The sequence below is a fragment of the Excalfactoria chinensis genome, chromosome 1 (genome assembly GCF_039878825.1).
Source record: "Excalfactoria chinensis isolate bCotChi1 chromosome 1, bCotChi1.hap2, whole genome shotgun sequence".
Taxonomy (NCBI): Eukaryota; Metazoa; Chordata; class Aves; order Galliformes; family Phasianidae; genus Excalfactoria; species Excalfactoria chinensis.
In genome coordinates this window covers 22,665,062-22,683,557 of record NC_092825.1, presented here as the reverse complement: position 1 = coordinate 22,683,557, position 18,496 = coordinate 22,665,062, and the positions used below count along the sequence as shown (strand labels likewise).

At 40.9% G+C, this 18,496-nt stretch overlaps 1 protein-coding gene across 3 annotated transcripts in view; it reads right to left on the bottom strand.

Moving 5' to 3' along the window:
- LOC140260902 (uncharacterized) overlaps positions 1-18,496 on the bottom strand; it is a 53,687-nt gene that overhangs the window by 23,029 nt on the left and 12,162 nt on the right. For all 3 annotated transcript variants that reach the window (XM_072353685.1, XM_072353704.1, XM_072353695.1), the window contains 10 exons: positions 11,194-11,296; positions 9,587-9,615; positions 9,423-9,486; positions 9,289-9,333; positions 6,473-6,558; positions 4,218-5,132; positions 3,133-3,350; positions 2,197-2,328; positions 1,485-1,518; positions 1,127-1,265 (listed from right to left, as the gene is read on the bottom strand). In XM_072353685.1, coding sequence (XP_072209786.1) covers positions 1,127-1,265; positions 1,485-1,518; positions 2,197-2,328; positions 3,133-3,350; positions 4,218-5,132; positions 6,473-6,558; positions 9,289-9,333; positions 9,423-9,486; positions 9,587-9,615; positions 11,194-11,296 — 1,765 coding nt within the window. The remainder of the gene's footprint in view (positions 1-1,126; positions 1,266-1,484; positions 1,519-2,196; positions 2,329-3,132; positions 3,351-4,217; positions 5,133-6,472; positions 6,559-9,288; positions 9,334-9,422; positions 9,487-9,586; positions 9,616-11,193; positions 11,297-18,496) is intronic.

Here is an 18,496-nt window from a genome sequence, read left to right as displayed (position 1 = left end):
GTGAAGAGCAGTGGAAACAAAGGTAACATGAAGGAGGAAGAGGAAGGAGAAAGCACTCCAGGTGAGGGAGCAGATTCCCAAACAACCTGTGGAGCACACCATAGTGGACCAGGTGTTTCCCTGCAGCCCTTGGAAGGGCCACACTGGAGCAGATGTCCACCATGCAGCTCATGAAGACTCCACTGTGGAACAGATTGGTAATTTCTAAAGGATCTTAGCCTGTAGAAGGACCTATGTTAGAGCAGGGAAAATGTGTGAAGATGTAGAAGAGGCAGAGAGGAACTGCCATGCATTGAATGGAAAACCACCATCCTCCTTGCACTGCTCAGGAAGTTGGAGTGAAGAAGCAAATTTACGTGTGAGAAAGTGGTGGGTGGAAGGTGTTTTATTTACTTATATTTTTATCTTTCTCACTCCCCAATTTAATTGGCAAACAATGAAATCAAGTTTCACCAAGTGGAGCCTGTTTTGCCCGTGACAAAAATTAGTCATGGCCCTGTCTTAATCCCATTTCTTGAACTTTTTCATCTCCTGTCCTGTTGAAGAGTGAAAGTGAGAGTTCAGGTGGGTGGGAATACGGTCTTTGGCCAAAATTAATCCATATTTGCCTAATGAAGTTTTAGCAAACATTAAGAAAATTAGTATTGCTTACATTTATATCAAGCTACGTGTATATATGCAAGCATATTACAACATTTTATTACAGATTTTTTTTTCTTTTCAGCAATAACTGAGAAGCAATTTGTTTTTACTTATTAGGGAGCATAAACAGGAAAAAGAAAAAAAAAAAAAAAGACTGGTCTTGCTAACTTTTGATCGCTACATTTGAATGAATTTGTCTGTACCTTACAAGAACCTGCCTTTCCAAGTCCGACTAGAGACACAGCCAGTGGTAGGTAAGGTGTGTTTGCTGACAACGTGGATGGACATCTGAGGTTAGCTGAGGTAAATCCTGCATTCAGTGCAAGAGTCTGCACTTTTTGGGGAGCAGGGTATGGGCAATAGTCATTTTTTATTATAAATATTGGACCAAAATAGAAAACTAAGGAACTGTGAAGATACACAAGGAAACAAGAGTTTTAAAAGAGGAACTTTTAACTGAAGACAAAGTGATTTAGAAACTTACCAGTACAATCCACGCTAAGCTGTTCTAACAGCAACATAGCCTCTTTGTAAGTTGAAGTTAGCAACTCAGCATCCTCTGTAGTTGTATCAGATGACCGTGTTGAATCAGTGTCATCAGTAACATCCATTTGCATGCTGACCTATAGACAATACAGTGTGTTACATATACAACACTATACTATTACAGATCACTATAAACATAGGAACAGTTCATACTCTCACTCACAGCCCATCTATTTGGTTCAAATAGTACAAAACTGCATACTAGCAGAAATCTTTGCATCTGACTGAACACAATGTAAAAGCTGTTACTGTTTAAGTGATTAAAAGCTGATGAAAAAAAAGTGATTTTACAGTACCTTGTTCTTTTTTCTCCCTGTTTTTGTTGTAGGTCTGGAAAATAGAAATACATTTCATTAATGGAATGCCTATACAACATTATGAATGATAACTAAAATTGCTCTGAAAACTTGACTTCAGAAGTGAATTGAACTGCAATGTAATACAATAACTTTGTTACATGTAGTCATGTAGGTTGATGGCAGAAAAAAATAAAAAAAAAAACACATTATGTGTACTGGAAGGCTATTTTTTCTGCACGATATTGGGAACTATAGAACAGACAAAGTTGAAAAGGTCCTCCAAAAAAGCTGCTCTCAGGTTTCCCCAGAGCCTTCTCCAGGCTGAAGAGTGCCAGCTCTTCTTAGCCTGTCCTTGTTGGCCAGGTGTTTCACCCCTTGGATCATTTTTGTGGGCCTCCTCCGGACACGCTGTAACAGATCCACATCACCTCCTGCTGAGACCTATACAGTGCAGAGTGGAGGGACAAAACCACCTCCCCTGACCGGCTGGCCATGCTTCTTTTGATGCAGCCCAGGATATGGTTGGCTTTCTGGGCTGTGAGGGCATGCTGCTGGCTCATGTCCAGCTTGCCCTCCACCAGCACAGCCCCAAGTCTTTTTCAGCAGGGAAAAATCATTGTACACATTCAGTTTATACAGCTTACATCTAGTTTTCAGGACAATTTTAGTAATTATTAAATGCATTTATAATATTCCTTATATTCAGTACCGTTTTTCATCTTGAGATGCTTCACTGGAAGTGCTATCATCCATTACTCGAATCTTCCAATTAGCCTTCTGCTTTGAAGACTGCCTTTTATTCTCATTTTTCTTCCAATCTTTTGCATTCAGAACAGATTTACTATATTGAACAAAAAGAAAAAAAAGTCACCAATTGAGTACGTTACATAAAACAAAACACACTTACTCTAGAAAAGTAAAAAAAACATAAAAAATCAAGACTAAAGACGCCTGTATTAAAAAAATAAAGGCTTCATTCCCAAGATCTTGGAAGATACTCAAGTCAACCTGAACACCTCTCTGTCCCCATTAGAGGATGTACTTAGATTCTCCTGAAGAGGATGCAGATAAAAAATCCTGCCTAGGGTTATAAAAAAGCACCTTTGTCTTCTTCAAACTTTTAAAACCTGTTTGGTAATATTACCGTTCCCTTTTTCTTGACAAAGACGGTCTGAGTTTAATCAAAACATCTGCACGAGGACAACTAATATCCTCTAGAAAAGGGAGAAACTAAATTAAATTCTTGCTTTTCTGTTCCGGGTGGCTATTTATGAAGAAAATAGCTTTTTCTCAATCTCCAGGTAAGATTCTAAAGCCACGATTAGCGTCAGTGTTAAGGAAGAAATTCTCTGGGCAGCCTGGTCTGGTGGTTGGCAACCCTGCACATAGCAGGGGGGTTGAAACTAAATGATCGTTGTGGTCCTTTTGAACCTGGGCCATTCTATGATTCTAAATGATTAAGACCTCTATCAGCTCCAGTGAAATCAATCTGAACCTCCACCGTGCATTTAGTTCTTAGAAAAATATATTTTTAAAACAGTTTGAGAAGCAGGGGACTACTCAGCATAGCTTTCAATACCGAGGAAAGTGCTTCAATTACAAGATTTAAAGCAATCTAATTCTACAAGTTATTTTATAAGTTTACCCTTTTACTGGCATTTCAAGTAATTTTGGTCTCTCCTCGGATGAAGAATTCTTTGTGTGTTTTTCTTCTATCATTTTTTCGTTCTTCCTTAGAGTAAGCTTTTCTTTTACTGGTTGATGGGTAATATTGCCCGCTGGTGTATCAGATTTATCAAGACCTTCCTGTTTCTCCACTGCTTGCATTTTGAAATGTTTCTGCTTCCTTTCCTCCTGCTCAACCTACGAAGAGAAAAATTCAGCTTCGTATATTTTTCTGATTCTAAAGGAGATCCAAGACCAAATAACCTAAGCTTGACTTTTAAAAGAATGTAAAATAAAAAAGAATTTTCACAAACATTACTCTACAAAATGTACCTAGTCAACAAATATACTCCGAATTCACTCTTGATTTGAAGTATAACAAACAAACAAACAAACAAACAAACAAAAAAAGCAAAGCAAAGCAGCCCTTAGGGAAGAAACAATAAAAGCATTACTGATGGATAAGAAATCAGATGGACTACACAACAGTAGTTGTAGAAACACAAAATATGAGTGGATGTACGATGTGGTACTTCCTTGATGATGAGGAAAAAACCAAACTGAACTCAAAAGCAGAAACAGCTTCACAGCAATCAGGAGTTCTAGTGAGAGGTACACCATGCACAAACCACAGCAAACGAAGAGATGAGTCAAGACCCTGTTCAGAAGCTATTTTCATTTCCTGATCGACAATCAAAACTGGTGTACTTGTATGAATTTCTTTTCATGGTAATGAGGTGATGACTACTTACACTGGAACTGACTGTCACCTATTGTCAAACTGAAACAATACATTTTGATTTCTCAAAACCTTCTGACTACATTATGGAGAAAAGCACAATTCTCCACTGCTTTCCTTAGTTATGAGTAACGTTCTTCTCTTAAAACAAAAAAAAAACAATTTGCACAAAGCAACTTCTTTTAATGATCAATAGCTAACATGAACAGGACCATTGATACTGAGAAAGACTAAAGAATAAGGAGCAGCAGGTGAACTTCTACCTCTTTTTGTAGCTGTACCTTCTCTTTTTCCAAAGCCAGGAATACCATTTGCAGCATTCCTACCTTACTCTTAAATCTTTCCACGTCTTGTTTTAGTTCTTCGTCCAGATTCCTTTCCAGCATGCCACAAGGTTGCTGAGCATGTGGGAAAAGATTTTCGATTCCTGTTTCTCCTATTTCCTCGTTTTTGATAAGGCAGTCTCTGGAAACACTGTCACTAAGACAGATGTCCTTGCCAGTTTTCTTCTTGCTTACAGAACCAAGTGTACTTTCATCATTTGTGGAAATAGGTCTTATTTGAGGAAGAATATTAGAGATGTCATCTAAAATATTTGTTTTTAAACAATGTCTCAGGGAATATTCAGGACTTCCCTCTACATTCCTACCGATCCCATTCTCATTTTCTTCCGTTTCCTCTGCTTTTGCTAGATGTGCTTTTGTATTATCTGTGTAATTAGTGCAGCCTTCTTCATCTGGTATTCTCTCAGTAATTTCCACATTTGCACTTAAGTTCTTGTGATCAGGAAGGACACCGAGACTCGGAACAACAATTTCTGTATTGGGTTCTTTTAGGTCTATGTTAAGTTTCACATCTCCAACCTCACTTTTACTTTCTAACTTATTACTTGACTCTGTCACACAAGATGAAACACAAAAACTCTTCAGTTCTTCCTTGAAGTCATCTCCTGACACTTCTGCCACAATGGATGTAGTTTCCTCAGATTCATTAATTTCACCAAACAGCTGCTTCAACTCTGCCGTAATGCTTTTAAAATTTGTTTTCAGCTCCCTTTTCTCTTTTTCAACCCACATCCTTTCGTATCTCTCTTCCCACGGCTTTAGATTTAACTGCTTGTCAGCACTGTGGGATTCCTCATTTTCTGCTAGGGCTTCCTGATGAGAAATTTCTACTTTGTCAGTCTGCTTTTCATGTGCTGTATTTTCTATCAAGTTGGTTGTTTCCAAAACATATTTATCCTTAAGGAAGCAGGTAAAGACAGAAGAATTGCCAAGAAAAATGAAATGACGGTTAAGCCATATAATTTACATTGCAAACTCATCCCATCATACAACAACAACAACAAAATAAAGATACCTTATTTATTTTTCCCTCAAAATAGAAGGATCTAGTTTAGAAACAATAGTTTTTCTTCAGCTGGAGTTCTCCGAACACAAGCATTGCTTTTACCAACTACAGAGAGCAGGCAGGCTAAAAGGTATCACCAAGCAGTTTATGTTTTAGTACTTTACTTTAAAAAAACACCACCACCACCACAAACAGAAACCAACAAAACAATCGGTAACAACGTAAAACACAACTGCCCAAATTTTCCCATACTCCATTACTTTCTACTGACTGTCACTTTAAACCCCCTGCTAGTTGAGTTAACATAGCGGGAGTCATCATAACAAGCTTTTTTACTATCCACCACAAGGGACTGGCTACATTACAATCACTTATGCTCCCCAGAGTCAGAAGTATTAAATTCCATTCCAATCTCCCAAGACAAATATTTACTAGGAAAACCTGTTCATTCCTGCCCTTGGCCCAAAATCAAGAACTGAGACGTCCATCAAAACTGTACCATGCCTCAAGCCCACTGACCAGCTCCTCTCTCCAGCCTTCTCATTATCTCTGACTTCACAGTCCCTGCAACAGTATCCTTGGTTTGTGCTCCCACCTGAGCAAGGATATTACTTCCTCCACTTCCCTTGAGGTATTACAGAAGACTCCAGACACTCACGGAAGATCCCTACCCAGTCCCGTATGCCCAATACAAACAGGATGCCTAGCTTATATTCCTCCATAATGGCCTTCAAAAAAAAAAATATTTTCAAACACTTACTAACTTGATCAGACAAGAATATATTTGTCTGCAGGGGCAGAGAAAGCACTGACAGACCATATTTCAGGTCTTTACTTGATCTTCCTCACATGCAGAGGAAAAGCTGGCATGCTTTGTCAAAGAAATAATCGCATGATATAAAATTTTGCTCCCAACTGAGTATGCATTTTGCACGGGAAAAAACAAAAAGCCATCACATGACTGCACTGTTTCTCAGAATTGCACACAAGGAAAACCAGTGGTCAGTGTTTAAGCAAACCAGCTGGAAATGGACCTGCACAATGGTATGTATCCATCACAACTGCAAGCATTTTATACAACCATAAGAAGACAGTATCTAACATCAGGTGATACGAACTTCATGTGCAAGACTCATTTTGCAGAGCCGTTTCCTGACTGCCAAGATTTCTTTTAACTCGTAATACAGTTTATCAATTCAGAATATAATTCGCAATATTTGGTTTCACATACCTGCCTCCCATAGTTTGCACTGGCATCCTTGACCATCTCTTTTTCAGCTGATGACGACACATGAATGATAGATTCCGAGCACTCACCTACAGTGAAAAAATTACATCTTTATAACGAACATGACTTATTACAAAGTATTTATACCTAGAGTACATCCTTTTGTACTTTTTGTGCATTTGTGAGAAAACAGCACAAACTAACACAGCCTCTCAAGTGTATGATTTACAATTTGAACATAATATTATAATACAGTTTGAAGATGCATCTGTGTGAACTAATCTCTCTCAGGGCATTTTCCCTTTCATTCACAAGGGAAATTTGATGAAAAATCAGTACAAATGGTCAGAAATACACCTTTATGTATCTCAAATGGTTTACTGTTTACTGAGTTCAGTTTTGGGCCCCTCACTGCAAGAAAGACATTGAGGCCCTGGAACGCGTTCAGAGGAGGGCTACGAAGCTGGTGAGGGGTCTGGAGCACAGGCCTTATGAGGAGCGGCTGAGGGAGCTGGGATTGTTCAGCCTGGAGAAGAGGAGGCTCAGGGGAGACCTTATAGCTCTCTACAAGTCTCTGAAGGGAGGTTGTAGAGAGCTGGGGGTCGGCCTCTTCTCTCATGTAATCAGTGATAGAACTAGAGGGAATGGTTTCAAGCTGCGCCAGGGGAGATTCAGGCTGGACATTAGGAAGTACTACTTCTTAGAAAGGGTAGTCAGGCACTGGAATGCACTGCACAGGGAGGAGTCACCGACCGACCATGGGGGCGTTCAAGAAACGTTTGGATGTTGTGTTGAGGGATATGATTTAGCTGGGAAGCATTGGTGATGGTTGGACTGGATGATCTTTTAGGTCTTTTCCAACCTTGATAATTCTGTGATTCTGTGATATGTAGAAATATATTTATACATACATGACACACTGTATGCTATACAGTAATTGGCTAGATTCCTCTAGCTATTTTCATTTCTCCTTGTTTTGTGCCACAAAGGGTCTCATTTAACCCTTTTAGAATTAGAAATACGTGTACCATAGGAATTATAACGCTTTGCAGAAGAAATACAGCTTGCTGAAACCCAAACCCAAATATACAAGTTTGAGAGAAACTTGCACGTCTACTTCTTAATACCTGATCTTTGAGAAAATACATGGACTTAAAATAAAAGACACAAGGAAGGATGAACAGAAAATACATGAAATGCTGACATAAAATGAACTATGAAAAGACTGTTTTTCCTGTCTAACTTAGCTATGTCCTATATCATCATTGGACTACATTTCACATTACTGCATAAAACAGACAAAACTAGAACTCAGCTAGAACACACAGAATCACAAAGGATGGAAAAGACCTCCAAGATCATGGGTAAACGAGGTTGCTAAGTCACTATCCACCATATTTAAAGAGTGGTGGCAGTCAGGTAAAACCCTCAGTGACTGGAAAAATAGAAACACCACACTTGTTTTTAAAGAGTGTTAAGAAAGGAGGTACTTTCCAGGGTCCAGACAACCTTCTATTATGGAGTGACTAGAGTGGAGGATAAAGAAATAGCAACTGATGTTAGCTACCTTGAATTAAGACCTTTGACATTACAGTACACTCGTCTCACTAAAACAGTTTTAAAATTAAAGACAGTTCAGATTAGATACAAGGAATAAATATTTGATGAGGGCACTGGAACAGGTTACCCACAGCAGGGAAGTTGCAATTAGGTGATCTTTAAAGGTCCTTTCCAGTCCACTTCTGTAATTCAATGATTCTAACCATCTTTCATCCATCTTACAGAAACACTATCACCGCAGAAGAGAATCTCCTTTTCTTTATGCACACCTACATTTTTTCTGGGGGGAAGTTTAACCTCTATTGTCGTCAAAAGAAACGGTACCTTTTTTCCCAAGACAAGGATGTCAGACAGCTTGGAGCAATTTCCATTCCATACTTAGAAGTTGCAATAGGTTTCTGAACTCTATCTAGTCATCTACTTCATATGCTTGCTTATATAGGCTTTCACTTGATTTGTAAATTTTGGGGGCTCGTTGTAGAAATTCTAAGACCTTAATAGGGAACTGTTTTGTATCTCGCTAACAAATACTTAAATTCACATATATCAGAATGAAGAAACTAAGAACCCATGAAGGTTAGACATACACTCTCCCATGTATAACGTACGATCTAGCTGCTTCACTTTTATTCTTCTTTCCCAACCAAAAGGAATACCTGCCAACTTACTTCCACTCACTACCTCCCACCTAAACTCTCTTTCCCATGTCCTTCCCCTAGCTCTAAACTCAGCGGCCAGTTTAAACAAAACATGAGAGGATGGCTTTGGAAGAGCATATGCAATACATGTTTTCAAACAACTGCCACAGAGGTAGAGTAAAAGACAGCTAAATAATCGATCATGCTAAATGAAGCATAAGCCTCTGAATCGCCCATTCTGTCCCACCTGCAGCTCCTGGACAGCTCCGTTTGAAGATTCCTAGCCTGGAATCAGACACAGGACATGATTCCTACTGCCCCTCTACAGATTGGTATATTTGGCAATGAGAAGGAAATGAGTAAATGAGGACTGCCTGACAAGGGGTGATGACAGCAGGTATGCTGGAGGAACCTTACACTGTAGAAGGGTGTTTACAAGCGTTGAATGGAAGTCTGGAGGAGAAAACACTCAAAGATAGAGACATATTTCATTAAATCTTCTGCTGAAATAACATCTTGCTAGCAAAACATTAATTTAATAGTAAGAATTTACAAGTACAGTGTATCTGCCCACAAAGGAACATGACAAAAAAAAAAAAAACAACAAAATTTTATAAATACCTTCAATATCATCTACACCTCCTACGCTCAATTTCTCCCGTAGATCTGCAAAACAAATAAATCAAATGCTCAATTAAATATGCTTATCAGAAATATTCTGAAGCTAAACTCCGAATATAAAAGTCACCACTTACCTGATTTTTGCCTTTCTTTTTTTGAGGATGTTTCAGTCATCTCTAAAACCGCAGAAACCTTCAACTATGAAAGACAATCCAATGAAAAAAAACACCCATACATTCAAAGTAACTACATACTCTTTAATGAGCTGGACAAGTAGATTTAAATGAAAATCATTTACCTGCAAATTACTGGGTTTCTCTGAAAAGCCTGGAGGTGAAAAATGAAAGCGTTATTTTATTTAATTGAAGATATATTTTATTCTCTACAACTTTAGTAGGCTCTGTACTTGTTGCACACATTACTTCATTGAGAGTGCAAGAGCTAATATCCAATTATCACACAGAACTTGTAGTAGCATGCAAGAAACACAGAGTAATTCCCATCATCCACCTTTAAAAAAAAAAAAAATAAAAAATCACAGAATGACAACAATTAATGCATTAAGTCATGTCTGTTAAGAGAACAAGATTAAAATATTTTGACCTTTTTGGAAGCTGAATTCTGCTTTCTGAAAAAATTAATTAGAGCAGATCGCTTCGGCTTCCTAGTGACCAAAAGAATCCAGCAACACTATGACTACTTCTATCCTACCAGTGCTTAACATTGAGGTTGCTTTCTCATTAACAGCTTATGGAGAGCAAAGGTACAGACACAGCAACCTCATACAAACGTCATTCAATGAGATACAAACAAGCTGGTTCTCAACTGACCACTCTGGTTTTAGTTTGCAAGGAGATAAATGATACAAACATTGCTCGGTTGTAATGCGCAACACACGCATTATTCCAAACATTTTTCAAGTTTAGCGTCCAATTTTATTTCCTAACTCACACAACCTACTGCCCTTGTATTTCTTGAATCCTGTTCTGCAGTCATCGTTTAGTTTATGAGTTTTCTCATGGAACAAGCATACAAAATACTTCTACGAATGGTTCCACAAAAGAATTTTTACATTAAAAAAAATACTAATAGCTAACCATCAAGATTTGATTTTAGAACACTTGCTGACCAAGTAACAAGGAAATACCTTAGGAAGATGAGCACAATCACCTCTTTCCCGCTCCCATATTGATTTCAAACTTAGCAGAATCATATGAAGTAGACATTAAAGACAACTGGTAAGTTGATTTAGGGATTCCAGAAGCTTGCTAAGATTTGGTGCCTGCTTACTAAACTAAAATTGGACTTGCCTCTAAGGCTATGTCACTGAATCCATATTACAAGGTGGATTGCCAAATCATTCTCAAAAAGATAAAGCATTATTCCAATAGCAAAACTTTCCTGCACTCTTATGCTCAATCAGGATGGTCATAAAGCAAATGACACAAGCTGCAGGTGGAAACCCACAGCAACAAAACAAGAATTTGCCCTCATATTTTAGTTCTTAAAGCAAAACAGAAAACTATAAAAAACAAAACAAACAAACAAAAAGATTAACCAAATGATATTTTTCTTCTGCTGAATAACCAGGAATGTCCAAATCGTCAAACAGATAAATCTGAAACCAGATACCACTCTTACCACTTAAAGCAACAACATAAAGCAAAAAAAAAAAAACAAAACAGAAACGCATACATGACCAAAAAACATACATAATGAACGCAAGAACCTCCTGGACTAATCCAACAGGCCAGCAAGTGCAGTGTTAACTGCTGTTCATTAACATCAGCCAAGCACTTCACTACTACAGCACATACTCACAACACAACAAGACTAAGAAGGAAAAAACAAGAAGAAGTTCACTCGTCTATAAACACAGGCAAATCCAATCTATGAGAAAGTTACCATTGTTGTGCTCCCCTGAAACACTCTGCAAGCATGCTCCATGTTCATCTGCAGCTGGGCACAACACATCAGGAGATGCTTTCCTCGGACTATCAGAACAAGGCTGTACAATACAGTACATACACATAAGAATTTACAAAAACATTATTTTTTTTAAAATAAAATCTAACAAAGGTTTTTGGATTTTAAATAAAAGGGAAGAAAATCCTCATAACTCATACAAACGATTCCATAATGATGATTAAGATTGGCAAATCAGAGAGCCACCAAAGAAATTAATACAGGAAATCAAGATGTCAATTGTGAACAAAAAGCTGCAGCTCTGTGTTGATACAACGTTTGATTCAAATTTGTGCCTGGCATTCAAATTTGAGCTTTCGTTCCTGGGGCACATATTCCACAGTGGTGAGTGAGTGCATCACTACGTTGCAAAAGCAAGTATGATTTGATTTGATTAAAGGCTAACAGGGCAAAGCTAACAGAGATTAAGCCATCTAGAAAATCTAGTATTTTTAAGAAAGGAGTGGGGAATGAGTTTTTTTACACACAACAAAGGCTAGAGAGGAAGTAGCTACCGACCCTGTTCAATCTCATCTTGAGAGTTATCAGACAGAATGGATAAACACAGCCAGCGCACTTGGCGTCTGCTGAACATGATTTCAAAATTGGATTAAATCTATCTAGAGATGACACAGGTTCTATACAGAAAAATCTGAATGTCTGGGTTGCTCAAAGTATTAGCATCCATTTAACTCTGAGTGGATCAGCAGAATACAGCCGTATAGTAGGAAAAAAACAATCCTTGCACTAGCCCCCTTGAGAAGCTCGTAAGTTTTAAAGCAGCAATAAACTATGCTGTATCAATACTATGCTAGAAAATCAACTCAAAAGCCTGCAGCCAGGATGCCTAAGCAAGTAGTTTGACCTATCTATGTATCAGTATTATCGCAATAGAGAACGTACACTACAACTATTTAAAGGACCCTCAGTTAGAGACATAGAGCAGCAGCAACATGAGGTAAATAAGCCTCATAACTGGCAGGGCTCAAGTCGTAGGCAGGCTCTCATGTAGTTCTCATCTTGTTCTCCCCCAGACTGGGGAGATGCACATTTCACAGAAAGTACCTCAGAATCCCAGGGAGATTCGGACTCTTCCTCTTGCTCTGCTCCTACTGCTGGCAGGGCACCTACATAACAATGGACAAAGACAGACACTGAGATTTTACTGCACTCCGCTTTAATCCCCCATCGGTCAAACAAAGGATCTGAAAGATGAGTAACAGTACTGCAGCAAAGGACAAACCAAGAAATGAGTTACATTCAAGGAAAACTTTACACACTCACATCACAGTATTCTCTTTACTCCCCTTTATCTGTTTTCCAGCAAAAAATGCCTAAGAATGGCAGATGATATGGCTATATCCATCGTGTTTAAACAATGTTTAGTGCAGCATCTGACCAATAGCTACACGTGCTCTAAAGAAGTCTACTGCAACAAGCTGTGCTCTGGAGACAGACAATGGAAATAGCATCTTCTGCTCTGACACCCTGCGGTGAGTTCCAAAGTACCCAACTCTCTCTGAACTGGTCATGCTCTCAAGCCCACAAAGGAGTAGCACAGGAGAGACCTCCTACATTTTACAACTGAACAAGGTGAGGCACTGGAAAAGTCTTCTCGGAGTTTGACTCAGGTCTCATCTTGGCTGAAGCCCTGAAAAACCAGCTTTTCAATCTGATAGTACCCATCATAAAGGGAATCAGTAGTGTCACACGCAAGACACACTAGACTACCTACTTGTTCTGTTCAGACCATACCAAGGAGAACACAGCAACAAAATTAATAAAGAAACTTGCATCTTACATAATCATTAGGAACCCAGCATCAACATTTGTGACCTTTAGGAAAGAACGAAAAGGAACAAAAGCTGCAGACCTTCTCTACCACAGCAGGCTAGGGTTCACAGGTAAAACCTAAACCAGATACCACTCTTACCACTTAAAGCAACAACATAAAGCAAAAAAAAAAAACAACCAAACACATACATATCCAAAAAACATACATAATGAACGCAAGAACCTCCTGGACAAATCCAACAGGCCAGCAAGTGCAGTGTTAACTGCTGTTCATTAACATCAGCCAAGCACTTCATTGCTACAGCACATAGTCACAGAACAACAGCACTAACCAGGAAAACACAAGAAGAAGTTCACTCCTCTATAAACACAGACAAATCCAGTCTATGAGAAAGTTACCATTGTTGTGCTCCCCTGAAACTCTCTGCAAGCGTGCTTCATGTTCATTTGCAGCTGGGAGCAACACATCAGGAGATGCTTTCCTCGGACTATCAGAACCAGGCTGTACAATGCAAAACATATGCATAAGAATTTGTACAAATTTTAATTTCTAATCAAATGTATCAAGGGTTTTTGTATCTCTAGTGAAAGAGCAAAAGAGTCCTCACAACTCATCTAAACTACTTTGAAACGATGTTTAAGTTTAGCAAACAGAATAGCCACCAAAGAAAGTAACACAGGATACCAAGAAGTTGATTGTGAACAAGTAAATGCAGCTCTGTGTTGATCCATCTTTTGCATCAAATTTGTGCTTGGCATTCAAATTTGACCTTATGTTCCTGGGGCACATATCCCACAGTGGTGAGTGAGCGCATCACTACGTTGCAAAAGCAAGTATGATTTGATTTGATTAAAGGCGAACAAGGCAAAGCTAATAGTGATTAAGTCTCTCTTTAAAATCTTGAATTTATAAAAAGGGAGTGGGGAATAAGTTTTTTACCCACCACAAAGGCTAGAGGTGAAGTAGCTACCGACCCTGCTCACTCTCATCTTGAGAGTTATCAGACAGAATGGATAAACACAGCCAGCGCACTTGGTGTCTGCTGAACATGATTATCAAAAATGGATTAAGTCTATTAGAGAAGACAGAGCTTCTATACAGAAAATTCTAAAAGTCTGGGTTGCTCAACATATTAGCATCCATTTAACTGACTGCATCAGCAAAATAGAACCGTATATAGAAAAAAAAAAAATCCTCATACAAGCTATCTTGAGAAGCTCATAAGATTTCAAGCAGCAATAAACTGCGCTGTATCAATAATGTGCTAGAAAATCAACTCAAAAGCCTGCAGCCAGCAGGCCTAAGCAAGTAGTTTGTCCCAGTACTATCTCAGCACAGGACATACACTACCCTCCGTTAGAGACATAGAGCAGCAGCAACATGAGGTAAATAAGCCTCATAACTGGCAGGGCTCAAGTCGTAGGCAAGCTCTCATGTAGTTCTCATCTGGCTCTGCCCCAGTCTGGGGAGATGCACATTTCACAGAAAGTACCTCAGAATCCCAGGGAGATTCAGACTCTTCCTCTTGCTCTGCTCCTACTGCTGGCAGGGCACCTACATAACAATGGACAAAGACAGATACTTAGATTTTACTGCACTCCGCTTTAATCCCTCATCGGTCAAACAAAGGATCTGAAAGATGAGTAAAAGTTTGACAGCAAAGGACAAACCAAGAAATGAGTTACATTCAAGGGTAACTTTACAACCAGTCACATTACACTATTCTGTAGAATAGTATAGTAGGATGTGAGGATGAAACTTCCTTCCCTAGTCCACCCCTCTGACTACTATCCCCTATTACTATTCCAAGTTGGTAGTGATGAGTTAGGCAGATTTTCTATGTGGATTCTGAAAAAGGATTTCAGAGCCTTGGGGCGACAGGTACAGGGTTCAGGAGCATAAGCTGTGTTCACCTCTATCCCTCCTGCTTCAAGGAAGAATGAGGGATTCAATATAATGGGCCAGCAGATCAACACCTGGCTCTGAACTTGGTGTGCCCAACAGGGATTTGGGTTTTTTGACCTTGGTTCCCACCGGTCAAAAGGGATCTTAAGAAGAGAATTGGGTAGGTTCATCCAGAGGGTTTTAAACTAGTTAGGAAGAGGGGTGGGGCTGTATCTGGGGCCACCAAAATGGAAACTATATGCAATGTCCCTGTGCTTGCAGGAGAGGGGTGTGCTTCTAAGCCCCCGAGGTCTTGGCCTTTGGTGAAGGAGAAGGATGACTTGCCCCCTTGTAGGAAAAACATGACGGCTGGTGTCAAGCTGGTGGCTGTGGAAACGCCTAATAGTAGTCACAAGGCTATTAGGGCTGCTGCTGATCGCAAGGAGGCCAAGCTCAGGTGCCTTTATGCTAATGCACGCAGCATGGGTAATAAACAAGAGGAGCTCGAGGCCATTTTGTGTTCAGAAAGTTTTGATATAGTTGCTGTCACTGAAACATGGTGGAATGACTCCCACACCTGGAGTGCAGTGATTGAGGGCTACCAACTTTTTTTAAAAAATAGGCTAGGTAGGAAAGGCGGTGGTGTAGCTCTCTATGTTAAAAAAGACTGTTAATGCGTGGAAATCAATAACAGTGATGACAGGGTTGAAAGCTTATGGATCAGAATAAAAGCCAAGGCCAACAATACCGATGTTATTGTGGGATTTTGCTACAGGCCACCTACCCAGGATGACAAGGTGGATGGGATGCTTTATAGGCAATTGGGGGAGGTCTCGAGGTCACTCCCCCTCGTTCTGGTGGGGGATTTCAACTTCCCAGACATCTGCTGGAATTACAATACAGCAGACAGGGAACAGTCTCGGAGGTTCCTAGAGTGTGTGGGAGATAACTTCCTGACACAGTTGGTGAAGGAGCCGACAAGGGGAAGCAAAACTCTGGACCTGCTGTTTGTTAACAGAGATGGTCTGGTGAGGGATGTAAAGGTTGGAGGCCGTCTAGGACAAAGTGATCATGAAATGCTAGATTTCTCGATCCTTGTCGAACCGTGGAGGGGAGTCAGCAGAACTGCCACCTTGGACTTCCAGAGGGCGGACTTCAACCTCCTTAGGACTATGGTTGAGAGGGCCCCCTGGGGGTATCTTTGGAGAGTGTGGGAGCCCAGGAAGGTTGGGAATACTTTAAGGAAATTGTCCTAAAGGCGCAGGAGCTGACTGTCCCAAAATCGCGAAAGATGAGCCGATGGGTGAGGAGGCTGGGCTGGCTGACCAGAGACCTTTGGCTTGATCTAAAGAACAAAAAGAGAGTTTACGGTCTCTGGAAGAATGGGTGAGCTACTTATGAGGATTACAGGTTAGTAGTAAGGCTGTGCAGGGAGAAAATTAGGAAGGCCAAGGCGCAGCTAGAACTGAGCTTGGCTGCTAAGGTTAAGGAGAATAGTAAATGTTTTTATAAACACATCAACGGCAAGAGGAAGGCTAGGGAAAATCTCCATCCCTTGTTGGATTCTGAGGGCAACTTGGTCACTGAGGATCGGGACAAGGCTGAGGTACTTAATACCTTCTTTGCCTCAGTCTTCAATAGTTACGCTTGTAACTCCCTGGGAACACAGCCCCCTACACTGGTAGATGGGAAGGGGGAACAAAACAAGCCCAGCGTGATCTGCGATGAGATGGTTCTGGACCTACTTAGAAAGCTGAATGTTTATAAGTCCATGGGGCCGGATGGGTTGCACCCTAGAGTGCTGAGGGAGTTGGTGGATGTGGTTGCCAAACCACTGTCCATAATTTTTCAGCAGTCTTGGCTGACTGGGGATGTCCCGGTGGATTGGAGGCTGGCGAATGTGACGCCCATCTTCAAAAAGAGCCGGAAAGATGATCCGGGCAGCTACAGGCCCATCAGTCTCACCTCGGTGCCCGGAAAGGTTATGGAAAGGATAATCTCAGGTATCATCATGGATGAACTAAAGGTCAGCCAAGGAATCAGGCCTAGTCAGCATGGGTTTATGAATGGTAGATCCTGCCTGACTAACTTGATTTCATTCTATGACAAGGTGACCCACTTAGTAGATGAAGGAAAGGCTGTCGACGTGGTCTACCTGGACTTCAGTAAGGCCTTTGACACTGTCCCCCATAACATTCTGGTAGAGAAGCTGGCTGCCCATGGTTTGGATGGGCGCACACTCCGCTGGGTGAAGAACTGGTTGGATGGCTGGGCCCAGAGAGTTGTGGTCAATGGAGTGGAATCCAGTTGGCGGCTGGTCACAAGTGGCGTCCCCCAGGGCTCGGTGCTTGGGCTGCTTCTGTTTAACATCTTCATTGATGATCTGGATGAGGGGATTGAGTGCACCCTCAGTAAGTTCGCAGATGACACTAAGCTGGGAGGGAGTGTTGATCTGCCTGAGGGGAGAAGGGCACTACAGAGGGACCTGGATAGATTTGATCGATGGGCCAAGGTGAACGGAATGAGTTTCAACAGGGCCAAGTGTCGGGTCCTGCATTTTGGTGGATACCAGGCAACCCTACAGGCTTGGGGAAGTGTGGCTGGAAAGCTCCCAGATGGAAAGGGACCTTGGTGTGCTGATGGACAGTCGGCTGAATATGAGCCAGCAGTGTGCCCAGGTGGCCAAGAGGGCCAATGGCATCCTGGCTTGTATCAAGAATGGTGTGGTGAGCAGGACTAAGGAAGTCAACCTGCCCCTGCACTCGGCATTGGTGAGGACTCACCTCGAGTACTGTGTCCAGTTTTGGACACCTGAGCACAAGAAAGACATGGAGGTACTGGAGCAGGTCCAGAGAAGGGCAACGAGGCTCATTAAGGGCTTGGAGAATCAGCCCTACGAGGAGAGACTAACGAAGCAGGGGCTGTTTAGTCTGAGGAAGAGGAGGCTGAGGGGAGACCTTATCGCTCTCTTCCAGTACCTGAAAGGTTCTTACAGTGAGAGTGGGGCAGGTCTCTTCTCACTAGTGACATGTGACAGGACAAGGGGAAATGGCCTCAAGTTGCATAAGGGCAAGTTTAGGTTGGATATTAGGAAGAACTTCTTTAAAGAAAGGGTGGTTAGGTACTAGAATGGGCTCCCAAGGGAGGTGGTTGAATCGCCATACCAGGATGTGTTTAAGACCCATTTCAATATGGTACTCTGGGATATGATTTAGCAGAGATTTTTTAGAGATAGGGTACTGGCTAGGCTGCGGTTGGACATGATGATATTCAAGGACTTTTCCAACCTGTGTAATTCTATGATTCTATGATTCTCTTTACTCCACTTTTTTTTTCGCCAGCAAAAGATGCCTAAGAATGGCAGATGATATGGCTATGTCCATCGTGTTTAAACAATGTTTAGTGCAGCATCTGACCAATAGCTACACGTGCTCTAAAGAAGTCTACTGCAACAAGCTGTGCTCTGGAGACAGACAATGGAAATAGCATCTTCTGCTCTGACACCCTGCGGTGAGTTCCAAAGTACCCAACTCTCTCTGAACTGGTCATGCTCTCAAGCCCACA